We start from the raw sequence: 17,665 nt of genomic DNA, 5'->3' as shown, positions 1-17,665 counted from the left end.
TAGGTATGGACCATTCTCCCCATTGCCATATCATTTAAAGAGTAATTGCTAGACCACTGTGCTCTTGATAAGTGCATCCTAGAAGCAGTATAGTGATCATCTTTCCAGTGTCCCCACCACCATGCCCACTGAAGGTTCAGAAGAAAAAATCATGTCTAAATTCTAAAACAAAAATTGGTAACTTTGAAAATGTGTCTGAAGAGTCCCTGTAGTTACCATAAGAGTAAAGTGAGATTACTCACTGAGTACACATTTATTATCCATTACCATTTCAATTTGCTCTCAGATTTTGGAAGGCTGCAAAAATATTTACATTGATTTTCATGGATGTTCTCAGTCTTTAATACTTAGCTAATGTCAAAGGCATGCCTTTATGTGCTACATTTCCTATCAGCGTTCTGTAGAGAGGACAGTGTTCTGTGGAAGAAAGGAGAATAGATGACTTTGCCCATCTGAACAAATCACCACAAACTGGTGGCTTAAAACAATAGAGATTTATTTTGTCATAGTTCTGGGGCCCAGAAATCCAAAATCAAGATGTCAGCAGAGCTGTGGTCCCTCTGAAGACATTAGGGGAGAATCCTTGCTTGTCTCTTTCAATTTCTTATGTTTCCTGGTGTTCCTTGGCTTATGGCAACATCTCTCCAATCTCTGCCTCTGTCTTCATATGGCCTCCTCTTCCTTTTCTTTCTTTCTCCTTTCTTTCTTTTCTTTCTTTCTTTCTTTCTTTCTTTCTTTCTTTCTTTCTTTCTTTCTTTCTTTTTTTTAAGATTTTATTTATTTATTCATGAGAGACAGAGAGAGAGAGAGGCAGAGACACAGGCAGAGGGAGAAGCAGGCTCCATGCAGGGAGCCCAACGTGGGACCTGATCCTGGGACTCCAGGATCACGCCCTGGGCTGAAGGCAGGTGCCAAACTGCTGAAGCTACCCAGGGACCCCCCCTCTTCCTTTTATTTTTTTAGATTTTTAAAATTTATTTGGGGGAGTGGAAAGAGCACAGAGGGAGAAGCAGACTCCCCACTGAGCAGGGAGCCTGATGCAGGGCTCCGTCCCAGGACCCTGAGATCATGACCTGAGCCAAAGGCAAACATCCAACTGACTGAGCCACCCAGGCACCCCTCTTTGCCTTTCTTTTATAAGGACGCTGGTTATTGGATTTATGATCCTTCCTCCCCCCACAGGATGACCTACCTCATCTTGAGATCCTTACTTATATCTACAAAGACCTTTTGTTCTTTTTAAAGATTTTATTTAGGGATCCCTGGGTGGCTCAGCGGTTTGGCGCCTGCCTTTGGCCCAGAAGGCGATCCTGGAGACCCGGGATCGAATCCCACGTCGGGCTCCCGGTGCATGGAGCCTGCTTCTCCCTCTGCCTGTGTCTCTTTCTCTCTCTCTCTCTGTGTGTGACTATCATAAATAAATAAAAAATAAATAAATAAAGATTTTATTTATGTATTTGAGAGAGAGAGAGCTGAGGGAGGGGCAGAGGGAGAGCAAGAGAAAGAATCCTCAAGCAGACTCCCTACTGAGCACAAGGCTGACACAGGGCTGGACTCTGAGATCATGACCTGAGTGGAAATCAAGAGTCAGCCATTTAACCAACTGAGCAACCCAGGTGCCCCTGCAAAGACCTTTATTCAAATAAGGTGACATTCACAGTTTGTAAGAGTTAGGACATGGACTTAGCTTTTTTTAATTAATTAATCAATTAATTAATTAATTTTTAAAGATTGTATTTATTTATTCATGATAGACATAGAGAGAGAGAGAGAGAGAGAGGCAGACACAGGTAGAGGGAGAAGCAGGCTCCATGCTGGGAGCCCAACGTGGGACTCGATCCTGGGACTTCAGGATCATCCTGGGCCAAAGGCAGGCGCTAAACCCCTGAGCCACCTAGGGATTCCCCGCCCCCCCCCCCTTTTTTTTAAGATTTTATTTATTTATTCATGAGAGACAGAGAGAGAGATTGGCAGAGACACAGGCAGAGGGAGAAGCAGGCTCCATGCAGGGAGCCAGACGTGGGACTTGATCCTCAGACTAAGGATCACACCCTGGGCCACAGGCAGCACTAAACCGCTGAGCCACCTGGGCTGCCCTGGACTTTCCTTTTTGGGGAGCCACCATTCAGACCACCTCAGAGGTCAAATTGTATCTAGTTTAAATCTCTCATCCTAGGAGTTATTAGTAAAGTCCAATAAAAGCAAAGAGGCATTTGAAGGGCTCTAGACAAACAAAACAACTTGGCCAAAACTTTTCTGCTCTGCTCTTCTTCTGGGGGTTGCCTGAACCGGTCTTAATTGTTCCCAACAGTGGATCTCTAACTAGAAAAATCATAGCTACTGATTAGACACTAACTATATAATATCCTACAAGGGCAATATTTGTTTCTTAGATTCAGATGGGTTAAGTAATTTTACAAGGTCACTCATAGCTTAGTAGTAGTGGTTGAACTGGGAGTTAAATCCTAGCAAAGATCAGCAGAAGCACTGGCCATGGGAATGCCTCTTTAGGGTGGGAAGGGATACAACGCACACAGATCCAGATTAATTTGAGGATTTTGTTGCCATAAAGCAGCATTCATGAGCATAATTTCTGCCCTTTCTCTGCTGACATTTTTTTAAAGACTTTTAAAAATTTGAGAGAGAGGGACGCCTGGGTAGCTCAGCAATTGAGTGTCTGCTTTCAGCTCAGGGCATGATCCCGGGTGCAGGGATCAAGTCCCGTATCAGGCTTCCTGTGAGGAGCCTGCTTCTCCCTCTATGTCTCTGCCATTCTCTCTGTGTCTCTCATGAATAAATAAATAAAATTTTTTTAAAAAAATTGAGAGACAGCACCAGCAGGGGCATGGGGCAGAGGGAGAAGCTCTCCCCACTGAGCAGTGAGTACAATGCAGGGCTTGATTTCAGGACCCCAGGATCATGATCATCTGAGCTGAAGGCAGATGCTTAACTGACTGAGCCACCTAGGCACCCTCCGTTGACATTTTTATTTGGGAGGGAATCAGTGTGTCATAGAGACTAAAAAAGTAAGGGTTCCAGAGTCAGACAGACTGAGCATAATTTAGGCTCAGTTATGTCTTAATTGTGTGACTCTGGATAAGTTAAGTGTTTCAGTTTTTTTTCTTTTGGGGGGCAGAGAAAGGGGGGTAAATAATAACTGCATTATAGGGCTGCCATGAGAATTAACTCAGGTAATCAATGTAAAGGTCTTGGAACAGGGCCAGGTACATAATAATTCAAAAAAGGCTAGTTATTTGAGGTATGATACTTACATTGAGGCATACGAATTGGCTGCTCCCCTTAAAAATCTTTAAGTCTTTGAGGCCATAAAGTTGGTAACTTGGTCACCATTGGCTGCTTCTTCTGTCTTGAATTCCCTCCTGAAGCAGAGCCTGAAACAAGGACTTAGATGCAGGTAGCCTATATGGCAGGTGACCTCAGACAGCAGGAGTTGGGGGCAGGGCCGTGAAACAAGAGGAAAAGTCAACACAGGGTTGGGGAGGGGCTAGCAAGCTCCAGACCATAATGGTAATTGGATTTGATCCAGTTAAGACCTTCTGAAGTTTTAAAGTCCAGAAATGCCTCTAAGTTTCACAGCATGCCCTGAATCAATAGCCTTTCATTTTCTCCTTGCAAAGCTTTTAAAGCAGTTAGTAGAAGCCAACCAACTCCACAATCCATATAATTACCATTGCCCCATGCCTTTGAAAGTGCTAAAGCCACTGCATACTCAGCCTCCTTCCCCACTGTAGGGGAAGGTCTTAGTAATTGTAAAGTAATTGTGAAGCTATGGCTGTAATGGTTATCACCACCCTCCTCACTACCCCTTAGAACATCGCCTGTTGCTATCCATCCAAGCAGTAATTCCATTTCCCAGGGCTGCTTTCTAAGGTCTTCTGATACCCTGTCTTATCCTGGGCTAGCCCTGAAAGCAAAGCCTGACATAAGGCCTTCAGTGCAAATAATTTATCTGAGAAGTGACCTGCGGGAACAAGTGTAAGGGACTGAAGGAAGAGCCAGTACCAGGGCATACTGTTGAGTTGGGCCCTTCTATGGGCAACTGGGGCTTGATCCCACTTGGAACCTTCGGAGCAATGAGAAAATGTCTCTCCAAACTGTCCTTGAGGACCTCTCCATTGGCTTCCACCCCTATTGACTGAGGGTTGTCCCAGGAGGTGATGCCTCCCCCACTTCTAGGCTGTGTATATGGACATTCCACATGGGCTTCCACTGGCATCTTACTGCAAAGCACCAGGACAGAAAATGAGTGGCATGTGTTGTACACTTGAAACAAGAAGTTGTCAACACAAAGTGAGTGAAGTCTCAGAGGCAGCTGGAATCAGAGGTGAGGCTCAGGGGATGTGACACAAGATACAGAGGTGGCGGGTACTCCATCTCCCAAGAATTCCTTTGTAACGACAATAATAACTGCCACACGTGGCAGGGTCCAGGTGCTGTTAAGTGCCTTGTGTACTTAGGCTCACTCCTCACCCAGCTGCAACTTCCTGTGGCTTCCCATTCTACTTTATCCCCTACACAGACGGTCAGGCTTTTGGATGGAATTGTTCAGGAAGGGAAGAGGAGGAAAAGATTTACTGAGTTTTCATTTCAATAGCTACATTTTTTTTTCATGTCTGTTTAAGCTTCACTTTGGTTCTTTTCCAAATCCATATATTCTTTGTTTTTTGTTGTTGTGAAATAGAGCACATGTTATGTGAAAATGTGTAAAAATAGATATGTGCTGTGTAATAAGTTAGACCAAGAGAACACTGCCAGCCACCCGGGAGGCCCTCTGCATGCCTCTTCCTACTCAAAACCCTCCCTTCCCTACCTTCACTACTCATTTATGGGAATTAATTCTTTGCTTTTCTTTATTGCATTCCTGAACCACCAAGTATGCATATGAACATTGTATTTTTGCCTGTTTTTGAGTTTAATATAAATGGAATCATAGAGCATTTATTCTTGTGTTGGGCTTTTTTTGCTCAACATTTTATTTGTGAGATTTATCCACGTTGGTGCATGTAGTTGTAATTATGTATTCCATTACTAAATAGCATTCCATTGTTTGAATATACCATAATTTATCTATTTTATGGCTGACAGATATTTGGGCTGTTGCCAGTTTGGGGCTATTACAAATAATGTGGCTATGACCACTCTTCAGCTAAGAACATGTCTGCTGCTTCCCAAGTGCATGCAATTATGTTGAATATGTGTAGGAATACAATGGGTCATGGGGTTTATCCTCAATCTAAGTAGATAATGCCATGATATTTTCCTAAGTGGTCCTATCCCCTTTTCATTCCCTTGAGCAGTATGAGAGCTTCCATTCCCCTACATCTTCAACACTAGCACTGTCATTTTAATTTAACAATTCTTGTGGGCATATCATGATATCTCATTGTGATTTTATTTTTTTTTTATTTTTTATTTTTTTAAATTTTTTTTTATTTATTTATGATAGTCACACAGAGAGAGAGAGAGAGAGAGAGAGGCAGAGACACAGGCAGAGGGAGAAGCAGGCTCCATGCACCGGGAGCCCGATGTGGGATTCGATCCCGGGTCTCCAGGATCGCGCCCTGGGCCAAAGGCAGGCGCTAAACCGCTGCGCCACCCAGGGATCCCGTGATTTTATTTTTTAAAAAGATTTTATTTGTTCATGAGACACACACAGAGAGAGAGAGGGAGGGGGAGAGAGAGAGAGAGAGAGAGAGAGAGAGAGAGAGAGGCAGAGACACAGGCAGAGGGAGAAGCAGGCTCCATGCAGGGAGCCCGACGTGGGACTTGGTCCCAGGTCTCCAGGATCACACCCTGGGCTGAAGGCAGGCGCCAAACCGCTGAGCCACCAGGGGTGCCCTCATTGTGGTTTTAATTTGCATTTCCCTGAGACTAGCAAGGTTGAACACATTTTTCTATTTATAGATCACTTGGATTTATTTTTTAAATATTTTTTAAGATTTATTTATTCACGAGACACACACACACAGAGAGAGAGAGAGAGGCATAGGCAGAGGGAGAAGCGGGCTCTCTGCAGGGAGCCTGAAGTGGGACTCGATCCCAGGACTCCAGGATCATGCCCTGGGCTGAAGGCGGTCGCCAAACTGCTGAGCCACCCAGGGATCCCCAACCATACTCTTTTAAATAAGTTTTGATAACTGGAAAAGGAAAATTTCCCAACTTGTTCTTTTTAAGAATGTCTTGGCTATTCTTGACCTTTTTGCATTTCCAATTAAGTTTTAGAGTCAGCTTTTAAACAAAAAAAAGACTCAGCTTTTCATTTTTTTAAAGGAAAAAAAACCGCTGAATCTTATAGGGACTTTGATTGATATTGCATTAAATTTATAGATCAATGGGGGGGGAACTATTAACATTTTTAGAATAATGGGTCTTCCAAATTACAAATATCTCACTGTGTATGTCTTAATTCTCTCGAGTGTTTTATCATTTCCTGCATAAACATCTTATATATCTTCTGTTAGATTTCTAGGTACTTGATATTTTGATGCTATGATAAGTTGTGTTTTTATTTTATGTTGCTGATATATAGACACAATCAATATTATTGAGCTTGATTGTGTATCCCTTAGCAACTTCACTAAACTCTCTTCAACTTTAATAATTTACCTGTAGATTTTCTTACAATCTGGAGACCAGTAAGCTACTGCCGTTACTGTTACCATTGTTGCCTCTGTCACCATAGCCTCAGGCTCAGAAACTGGAGGTCAGACACGGAGTGTGGAACTCTACCACCTTAGTTACTTGCTTCTCATGACAATCACTAACTCTGTTGTACTTTCTAAATCCCATGCACACGCATCCAACTGGAAGATATTCACCACCATACCTACCCTGGCAGTAAGGGAATGGTAATGTTTTTAGGTCTCCGACGCCGCCAAGTAGAAGAAGGGTTATGATGAGTTTGAGAGAGAGCCACTCAATATATCTTCCACATTAGCCAAAATTTCAATCAAGATTGAGGGTGAACTAAAGATGTTTTAAGACAAAGACTGAGAAGGAGGTTTTTCCATCATGTTTTCACTGAAAGAACTACACAATGTACTTGAACAAGAAAACTGAACACAGGGACACCTGGGTGGCTAAGTGGTTGAGTGTCTGCCTTTGGCTCAGGATGTGATCCTCGGGTCCTGGGATTGAGTCCTGCATCAGGCTCCCTGCAGGAAGTCTGCTTCTCCCTCTGCCTGTGTCTCTCATGTATAAATAAATAAAATCTTCAAGAAAAGAAAAAAGAAAAGTGAACACAGATAAAGAGTAGAGGATTCAAGAAGCATATAGAAAACATAAATGACAGAAAGCAGGGGGAGAGGGAGAGAGGTGTGTGTGAGGTTTAGAAACATTATAAAGCTACCATGATGTTTAAAGTGTGATATTGGCATACATAGTACTGAACAAGTAGAACAGTGGAATGGAATAAAAAGTCTAGATATAAATCTAAACACACATGGGAATTCAGTATATGAAAAAATATGGCATTTTAAGTCAGTGGGGAAAAGATGGATCATTCAACATACTGTAAAAACTTGAGAATCACAATAAAAATTTGGACCCCCTACTTCATTCTCTACAACAAAATAAAGTCAGATAGATCAAATATTAAAATACCCAAAAATGAAGCCATAGAAGTGCCAGAAGAAAACAGGAGGAATTTAAAAATAATCTTTAAGAGGGGAAGACTTTTCTAGGTATGACTCACAATTCAGAAGACATAAAGGATTCTTTAATTATATGACTCATTTAAAAATTACATTTAAAAATCATAAGCTAAGCCAAGAGCATAACTAGGGCAAATATTTTGAACCCACCATCTCAGATAAAGTTTGAAGTTCCATAAGCTATTATAAATTATTGGGGAAAAAACTCCCACCAATAATCCAAGAGAAAATTGGGAAAAGATGGTACCTGCAGGGTTAACACCGGAGCAGCACAAAAGCCTTGTTGGGATGACCAGCTGTCCCTTCTAACTGCCTTTTCTCAGTGATGCTTCTCAGGAAGGATATAAAGGGGAGACCTAACCAGAGGAATGATCAACAGTAGTTCTGTGATGCCTGAAGTTCAGTTTCCTTCTCTCTCCTTCCCACCCTCGAGGGACATGGACTATGCCCTTGACCTTTCCCCAATACTATCTACCAGAGGTTGTTAACTGATTTGCAGGTTATAAAAATTAGCCACCTAAGGACTACAATGATCTCCAAGCATGCCTCCTTGGCGCCTCAAACATCCCATTGGGAAGGACGCAGACGAAGGGCCAGAGCAGAATGCTCGAAGACAGGGCCCAGTACAGGGGGTTCCTCTTGCAGGCCTAAGAAGGGTACTGCCGTCTGCTTGTCCTGGCCACCATCACCTGTCAGCGTTCCTTAACAGGTCTCCCTGCTTCTCTTCTGCTCTTCTACATTCCATTCTACAGCGATCCTTTCAAAATAACAGTATGTCCTTTATTTATTTAAGCCATCCCCTCCTGCCTCAGTGGCTTCCAGAAGACTTGCTATGGCTGCCATGGCTCCAAGTGATGTGGGTCCTGACCCTGTCTGATCCCATCCACTACTCATCTCACCTCTGCTCACTTACTCCAGCATCCTCTGGCCTCTTTTCTCCTCCTCGATCACTCCACACCTTTTCCATCCTAATGATCTTGGCACTGGCTAGTCCCTCCCCCCAGGATGTGCTACCCCAGATCTTCACACATCTGGGTCCTTTGCATCATTCAGCCTGTTTGAAGGTCACATACTCTGAGCTTCTTTGACCACTTATGCAAAGTACATGATCTAGCACATAATTCTATTACCTACAACACTATCTGAAATTACCTGTTATTGTCCATGTGCCTACCTGCTTAGTGGCTGTCCCCACCTGTCTACTAGAAAGGCCTCTTCTATCTTGTTCATCACTACATCCCCAATACCTACAGTCCCTGTGAGTTAGGTGCTCAAAAAGCCTTTTTGAATGAATAAAATGAACAAATAGATAACACATATAATAACAGGCCAGGAGAAGTACACTATCTGAGAGAAAACTCTCCCATGCTTTCTTACAGGAAGATGTGCTATAACAGCAAACAAAAGCCTTCAAAAAAAAAAAAAAAAAAGGCCTTTAAGAACACTCTTACAGCAGGGACACCCGGGTAGCTCAGTAAGTTAAGCCTCCGACTCTTGGTTTCTGCTCATCATCTCAGGCTTGTGAGATCAAGCCTTGCAGCGGGCTCTGCACTCAGTGCTGAGTCTGCTTGGGATTCTTTTTCCTTCTTTCTCTGCCCTCTTCCACTTGTACACATGCCCACATCTCTCTCTCAAATAAATAAACTTAAAAAAAAAAAAAAAGAACACTCTTATGGCTAAATCAATAATGAGTTTCATAGAACTATTTCTAATGACATTTTTCAATATATATTGGAGTCATTTAATACCTAAGAAGGGTATTTGGTAAGAAACTTTATTAAAAACAACCTGGATTGAAAAAAAATAACAATAAAAACTGGATTGGAGGGAAAATCTATCAAAACCATACCACCCAGGCATGCAGCTCTGATAAATTTAATGGCGATTATTCCTGGGTGAACATCAGAAATCACCTGTAAGTTTCAAAAATATACTTGTGTGAGCCCCACTGTCAGAGACTGTTACCAGTAAATAGGGCTCAAGTATATTTAAAAAGTTCCACAGGATTGGGGTGCCTGGGTGGCTCAGTCATTTGAACAACCAACTTGATTTTGGCTTAGCTCTTGATCTCAGGGGGCTAAGATTGAGCCCTGTGCTGTGCTCTGCACTCAGCAGGGAGTCTGCCTGAGATTCTCTCTCCCTCCCTCCGGAGGATCCTGCTCCTCCCAGGGAGAGGATTCTGCTCCTCTCCGGCTTGTATGCTCTTTCTCAAATAAATAATCTTTATTTATTTTTTTTTAAAAGATTTTATTTATTTATTCATGATAGACACAGAGAGAGAGAGAGGCAGAGACACAGGCAGAGGGAAAAGCAGGCTCCATGCACCGGGAGCCCAACGTGGGATTCGATCCCGTGTCTCCAGGATCGTGCCCTGGGTCAAAGGCAGGCGCTAAACCGCTGCGCCACCCAGGGATCCCTCAAATAAATAATCTTTAAAAACAAAAAACAAAAACAAGCGCTAGAGGAGATTCCGATGTAGAACTCCAGCTAGATACATCTAATCTGGATAAACCTCCATAAGTATCACTGACCTCACCTGCAGTGTCAACATTCCAAGTTGCTAAATACTGCAGATGCCTTAGCAGTTACTGCGGATACAATCTGCAGTCAGACCAGGAATACAATCCTTCCATGAAGGCTGAGGCTTCTAAGAAGACAAGGTACCTAAATAAAAGTAGCCGTGGGCAGGACTGGGGTTTTCTTTAGAAAAATGCTTTAAAGGGCACCTGGGTGGCTCAGTTAGTTGAAAGTCTGCCTTTTGTTCGGGTCATGATCCCGGAGTCCTGGGATCAAGCCCCACGTTGGGAGTCCCTGCTCAGCAGGGAGTCTGCTTCTGCCTCTGCCCCCACCCTACTCTTGCTCACTCTCTTTCTCACAAATAAATAAATATTTTTAAAAAATGAGTTCACTTTTTAAAAAAAGAGAAAAATGCTTTAAAACTTTAAATATTGAGCCCCAAACTCCAAAAATGAAATTTAAATTTTTAGAAAGATTTTATTTGAAAGTGAGAGAACATATGTGAGTGGTAGCAGGGAAAAGGGAGAGGGACAAGCAGATTCCCTGCTGAGTGCAGAGCTGGATGTGGGGATCAATCTCGCCACCCTGAGGTCATGACCTGACCTGAAATGAAGAGCAGGCTGCTTAACTGACTGAGCCACCCAGGTACCTCTGAAATGTAAACTTTTAAGTAGACATACAGTGGTCATACTGGTCCGGCAATTCTGAGACTGCCATAATGAAGATGAGATCAAGCAAATGAGCAGTTGTGGGGCATGGCTTTCTAATTTTATCATCACCCTCAGTATTCTTGAGAACTGGGGTTTTGGAATGAGAAGAAATACAGATACATGATAAAAGAGATTCAGTAAAAACCCTGCAGTCCTAAAAAGGCAGGAGGGGACATTTTTTGGGTGACAAGAAATGTTCTCTATTGTCACTGTGGTGGTTACACATTTGTAAAAACTCATCATTTATACATTTAAAGTAAGTAAATATATTGAAATAAATTTTATCTCGACAAAGCTAATTAACACACACACACACACTGCAGTCTTGAATTTGAATATAAAGTATTGGTGTGGATTCATGACTTTTTTAATTCAGGGGGAAATACACAAGCACACTTACGTATTTGCTAGTACTGAACACTGAAAAGGCCTAGAAACAAAGATCACCTTCTAACAATGAGCAGCCCCAGTACCCAGATACAGCTTCCAAATACTGTTTTCCATTAAAAGGAACCAGGGCTTCTTAGAGAAACTCTGAAATATATATCTCTGTGTAAGACATTAGATACAAAGGAAGCTATCAAAGACTACTAAGTTGTCAAAAGGACTCCAAGCCAACTCTAAGAGGCTCCCACTGGCCAAAGATAGGACAATTTGAACATCAAAGAGAACAACTTCAAATCTGCATTTATCCTACCTCTCTCATACCTCTATGCAAGTAATAGATGTTTTTCTTCACAGAAGTATTCTAGTTAATGAAGAATCAGAATATCACCGTTTTGTCAGCTCTAACGAACTGACTGACCTAAGCACTGATCAATGATTGCTAGCATCCCCAAAGAAAACCTACCAGGCATTACTCCACCTGATGGGAGAATACAACAACCTAAGAAAAATCTTGTTTCCCAGAATTAAACTTGAAACTGATCAAGGCTTTGGATTCAACTTCCAAATCCATAGGAAATTATATATAGAGAGAAACAGGTTAAACCATCATGGGGATGCAATAAGCAAAATCCAAAGAGTGACAAACACTGTAATAAACAGCCCAATTTCTTAAAAAAAAAGAGAGCGAGCTTGAGATTAAAAGACCTAACCATCAACTTCAAACAATTTTAAGAAATTATGAGACAACTGAAAAGATATCTGATTATTAAATAATTGGTTTTTAAAAACTTTTTATCATGAAAATTTTCAAACACACACAAAATACAATGGACCATCATGTACCCATCACCCAGCTTCAACAACTCAGAAATACTATTGTTTTTAATCTATATTTTACCATTTTTATTTTATTTTTTAAAAGATTTGATTTATTTATTCATGAGACACACACAGAGAGGGAGAGACATAGGCAGAGGGAGAAGCAGGCTACCGCAGAGAGCCTGATGAGGGACTCAGTCACAGGACCCTGGGATCACAACCTGGGTCAAAAGCAGATGCTCAACTACTGAGCCACCAGGTTCCCCTATTTCACCACTTTTAAACTAGAGAATTTTAAGGCAAGTCTCAGATATCATATAATTTCACTCCAAAATATTTAAGTATATGTCTATCAGATTTTTAAAAGGCCCTAATGCCATTATCACACATCCAAGGAAATTGTCAATAATTCCTTAATATCACCAAGTGTTAATTTTTAGGAATGATAAAGGTTAACAAAAGACACTTAACTGAAACACTTACACATGAAATGAGAGCTGCAATCTGCCTCAAACTGATGGAAGGATGAGGCAAGATGTTCACAGGTGATAGTTACCGGTGCTCGGTGAAAGCACTTAAAGAGTTAATTATACTATTCTTCGTATGTTTGGAATTTTTGTCAGGTAATGACAGTATAATTAACACAAACATAACCAGGTCATAAAAGTTCAAAGATTTCCTTCAAATATATCTATTAGAACCAGATACAAAAGAGACTATAGTATTAGATTATGCCACCTAACATTTATTTTTTCTTGCTGTTCAAAAATCAATAAATGTCCTAATTTTTTAAAGTTTAGTTTTAGGTTAACCTTCAACATTTGACAGTATACATGTGGCAGATTTTTAAAAAATATTTTATTTATTTATTTGACAGAGAGAGAGCACAAGTAGGGGGACAGCAGGCAGAGGGAGAAGCAGGCTCCCTGCTTAGCAGGGACTTGATCCCAGGATTCTGGGATCATAACCTGAGCCAAAAGCAGATTCTTAACCAACTGAGCCACCCAGGTGCCCCATGCGTGTGGCAGATTCTATAAAGATTCCTTCTTTCCTGATAATAAAAGAGAGGATAAGAGACTATCAAAACCCTAAAGCTTAAGTTGTGTTTGATCCAAATAAATCATATTCTCATTCCCTTAGGCAGTGATTGGCCTTGGGATGACTAGGTGACCCAGTTCTGACCAATGAAATATAAACGAGCCTTCTGATTGGGATGTCTCGGAAAGTTTTTACTTTCCCAATTAAAAAGGGGAAGTAGGGATCCCTGGGTGGCTCAGCAGTTTAGTACCTGCCTTCGGCCCAGGGTGTGATCCTGGAGTCCTGGGATCGAGTCCCACATCAAGCTCCCTGCATGGAGCCTGCTTCTCCCTCTGCCTGTGTCTCTGCTTCTCTCTGTCTCTCATGAATAACTAAATAAAATCTTTTTAAAAATAAAATAAAGCAAAATAAAACAAATAAAAAGGGGAAGAATTTTGGCTGGTTAGCTCTTTGACTTTCTTCCTAACTAGAATGTGGACAAGTCTAGAAATACAGCAGCCACCTTGTGACCACAAAGCAGCAAGCATAAAAATTAAAGCCAACACACTAAAGATGGTAGAACAGACAGGCATCAAGAGCCTGGGTCCCTAACTCTAGAGGAAACAATTATACCAGCTCTGGGCAGTCTACCCCTAGACTTCTTATAATGAGAAAAACAAACTACAATTTGCTTAATCCAGTATGATGGAATTTTTGTTTCTCATGGCTGAACATATTTCTGATAGAATGGAATCCATTAAGAAATATAAGTAATAAAAACTTAATTAAAAGCACCAAAAATGTCCATAAGAGTAAAGGGGCTAAGAACAAATTTAACATAAGACAGTCAAATTAGGAAAGGAGAATATTTATTACACAAATATTTAAAGCTATACATTCTTAGCTGATGATATGTACTTGATTAAAAAGCCTTTTACTTTGGATATATGCATCATTTCCTTCATTGTGGTATCTCTATTTCTCAGATGTATTAACCCATTCTCCAAAGTAGTTTCAGTAATCAAAACTGTGAACAGGATACTCATTTCATCATATCTAAGGAAAAAAGTAGTTAAACAAAATACATGAGCACAATTATAAATTCACCATATTACCAGCTTTAATTACTTTAGAATCCAGCCACTTTCCAGAGTCAGAAAACTCAAAAGCAGGGCTTGAGAGCTGGACCAAAAAACACGTTTTTAAAGTTTTTGAACCATATTCAAAATAAACTTTTCAGAAAGTTTCTCTCTTATTGTAATACATAAAAAGTCATAAAAGAAAATAAAATCCAAGAAATAAACACTGGTACCTCAACACATTATTTGGGGTGAAATTAGGGATGAACCTCAGATTCTTGGTTTTGGCTCAAGTCATGATCTCAGGATCATGTGATCGAGCCTATGATGTGCTCAACACTCAGTGTGGAGTCTGAGATTTTCTCCCTCTCCCTCTTTGCCTGTGTATGCGGACCCTCTCTCTTTCTCAAATAAGTAAATAAAAAATGTTTTAAAAAATCCTCTTAAAAAAAAAAAACATAGTAAGTGTGCTTAATAAATATTTCATTAAAGATACACTGGGACCACAAAGTCTTTACCATTCAAAAAACAACTGTAACTTGATAATGTTCACTCAATTATCCTTTAATGACTCAAAAGATAAGATTCTAGAACTAAGAGGACTGGAGAGTTCAAGCACCACCATCCCTTTGTTTTATATACAATGAAACCATTAATTGCTTTATCTATAGAAACCTATTTTTCCTCTTATATCATCTGAAAGGTGTATTTTAACAAGTTACTAGAGAAGAGAAAAACATAAAGCTTCCCAACTTTTCACCCAAAAGACAGATATTAAACACAACATTGTGTTTAGTAATATAATGTTACTAAAGATAACAAAATAAGCCCAAAGGAGGGAAGAATTGATTACTTATAAAATGGAAGTTAATGAAATAGCAGGGGGCAAGACTGGAGACAGAGCAATCAGGAGATTATTCCAAGAATACAACCAAAAGGGATGCCTGGGTGGCTCAGTTGTTGAGCATCTGCCTTCGGCTCAGGGCATGATCAGGGGTTTCAGGATCGAGTCCCACACTGGGCTGGCTCCCCATGGGGAGAGCCTGCTTCTCCCTTTGTCTATGTCTCTGCCTCTCTCTGTGTGTCTCTCATGAATAAATAAATATATGAATCTTAAAAAAAAAAAAAAAAAAAAAAAGAAAGAACAAACAATCCAGCCAAAGGACACTGGTGACTTTAACATGGGTAGTGCAGCGAGGATGGAGAAAGATCTGATACTATTTAGGAGACAGGGTTGAATTAGTTATCAACTGGAGGTGAAGAAGAAGGAGTTAAGAATGATAAATACAGGTAGCAGTATGGAGCACTAGATGAACAGAAGTGCTCATCATTGAAACTACTGCTCTGTTCTTTGTCGGGGATGGAATTATCTTCCACTCAGCCTTAGAATGAACCAAGCACCGGCAAGGAAAAGGCACTCCACTCGTTTTCCCTCAATCCTGATTCCATAAACGCATCCAATATACCAATTGTATCCCTGATAAAATGAGAAACTCAGGTACACATACCACATAACATTAAGTCTTGAAGTTGCATATAATATGTACTTAGATATACTAATGAATATTGTTCCCTGCTGTAGCAATTAACTAGAGGCATATGGTTCTGTAAACGGGAAAGTTAGGAATAATTTTAGACTGTATTTTACATATATATATATAAAATATATATATATATACACTTAGAAGAGTATTTAGAAGAAATTTCCGTTACTCTTGGTTCTGTAAACGGGAAAGTTAGGAATAATTTTAGACTGTATTTTACATATATATATATAAAATATATATATATACTTAGAAGAGTATTTAGAAGAAATTTCCGTTACTCCTAAAGAGTATTTAGAAGAAATTTCCGTTACTCCTAAAGATCAAAAACTCTGATCACATATCTTAGTGACAAGAAAGACAATTCTTACTTTGAATAAAGTTGTTCCAATGAGGACTGCACAGTTTCCATATAACCAGGCCACACAGAAATACCATTTTCTAGTAATTCATTAAATAACCCTTGACAAACCTGAGGAAAAAATATACACAATTCAAATATGAAGGAAGTAAAAGTAGCTAGAATGATTACCCTGTTTTTGTGAAACCACAAACCACTTTTTTCAGTCCTTAAAATGGGGCATAAATTCTTTTACCAATGTGGCAATATTGTTTACAATTCATATACTGTACACTTGTAAATTGCATACTTCCACTGAAAATGAAGAAATCCAGCACCTCAAAGCTGAATACTAAATGCAAATCTTCCCTAAGAGAAAATTTTATAACAAATACAAGAATTATCATCATCATTGCCATTCAAAACATCAACAAAACCAAAACAGATTCTGTCAGAGAAAAACCTACAAGGATCTTGGGGAGGCGGCCAGAACCCCAGGGGGAAAAGTGGAAATTAAAATTAAATCACTACCTTCCCTTCCACTGAGTGCACTATCCGCACCTTCCCAAGGAAGGAAGCTGGGTGAATCTTGTTAGTGTCCTCACTCAGGTACTGGGTGGGTCTGAGTCACCTGGACCCAGCATGACTGCTGAGGGGGTTTCTGGAAAGAAACTAAAACCACTCTCCTGGCTTTTCTCAAGAATGTTTAATTAGACCAGACAGGTTAGAAGAACCAAAATAAGGTATAGATCTGGAACCTGTGCTTATACCAGGAAGTATCAAAGGTGTTAATTAAACATGTAAGTGGGCAAGAAATAATTCACTAGACATCTGTACAAATATTCAATTACCAAAACTATGCATAGTCATTTGAAAAATGCAACTATGACTAAGCCTAACTTTAACAGCAAAACCCACTGAACTGTATGCAGCTTCTTTTATATATTTCAAATTATCTATAATAAGCCATACTATTTATCCGCAGCTATTTAAATTTTTAAAAAAGCAAATTAATCAAAATACAAATTTAAATGGCAAGCTACTAATTTATTTGAAATAATGGTTATAATTAAAATCATGACACTAAAACTCATTTACCCACCTGTCTTAGTTCCACTGTTGGGCCTCTTCCCACATCCAAAGCAACCTTAACAGGGGCTAAACAAGGGTGAAGTTTAAGTACCTAAAGCAATTTAAAGAGGGAAAAAAAAAGGACAGCACATTTTGTTTAAATCTAACACAAGTACTTTAACAAACACGGAGATTCTAAAATAGATTTTGTGTGAAAATGGAAGCTAGCTGAGGTCATAAAAAATCATGTAATGATGTATTCAGCTGGCTATATCAAGCTGCTCATTGATTTCTCCACTTAAATGTTCTGGAGAGATAAGTTCAGTTGATATTTTCTTGTTTTCTGACAACTCCATTTTCCCTCAATCAAAATGTCCCTTTCTGGTATTACTGCCTTCCCCACCCAGCCCCAACTGTGGGGCTTATCATTTAAACTTTCTCTTACCAAAACCTACCACTCTTCTTATTCATCCATCCACTCAACAAACATTTGAATGGCTCCTTGTTT

At 40.1% G+C, this 17,665-nt stretch overlaps 1 protein-coding gene across 9 annotated transcripts in view; it reads right to left on the bottom strand.

The window, feature by feature from the left end:
* Positions 1-17,665, bottom strand: part of POLG2 (DNA polymerase gamma 2, accessory subunit) — a 39,793-nt gene that overhangs the window by 8,508 nt on the left and 13,620 nt on the right. The window contains exons 6-10 of one of the 9 annotated variants that reach the window (XM_077853771.1): positions 17,189-17,269; positions 16,118-16,218; positions 4,443-4,549; positions 3,273-3,393; positions 69-417 (exon numbers count right to left, since the gene is read on the bottom strand). In XM_077853771.1, coding sequence (XP_077709897.1) covers positions 3,311-3,393; positions 4,443-4,549; positions 16,118-16,218; positions 17,189-17,269 — 372 coding nt within the window. In that variant the 3' untranslated portion in view covers positions 69-417; positions 3,273-3,310. Of the gene's footprint in view, positions 1-68; positions 418-472; positions 4,550-13,975; positions 14,180-16,117; positions 16,219-17,188; positions 17,270-17,665 lie in introns of those variants that run through there. The other 8 variants (XM_077853770.1, XR_013354763.1, XM_077853774.1 and 5 more) reach the window with 8 other exon arrangements.

Source organism: Canis aureus, chromosome 16 (assembly GCF_053574225.1).
Source record: "Canis aureus isolate CA01 chromosome 16, VMU_Caureus_v.1.0, whole genome shotgun sequence".
Classification (NCBI taxonomy): domain Eukaryota; kingdom Metazoa; phylum Chordata; class Mammalia; order Carnivora; family Canidae; genus Canis; species Canis aureus.
The sequence above is the reverse complement of the archived record's forward strand: the minus strand, read 5'-3'. Positions and strand labels throughout refer to the sequence as shown.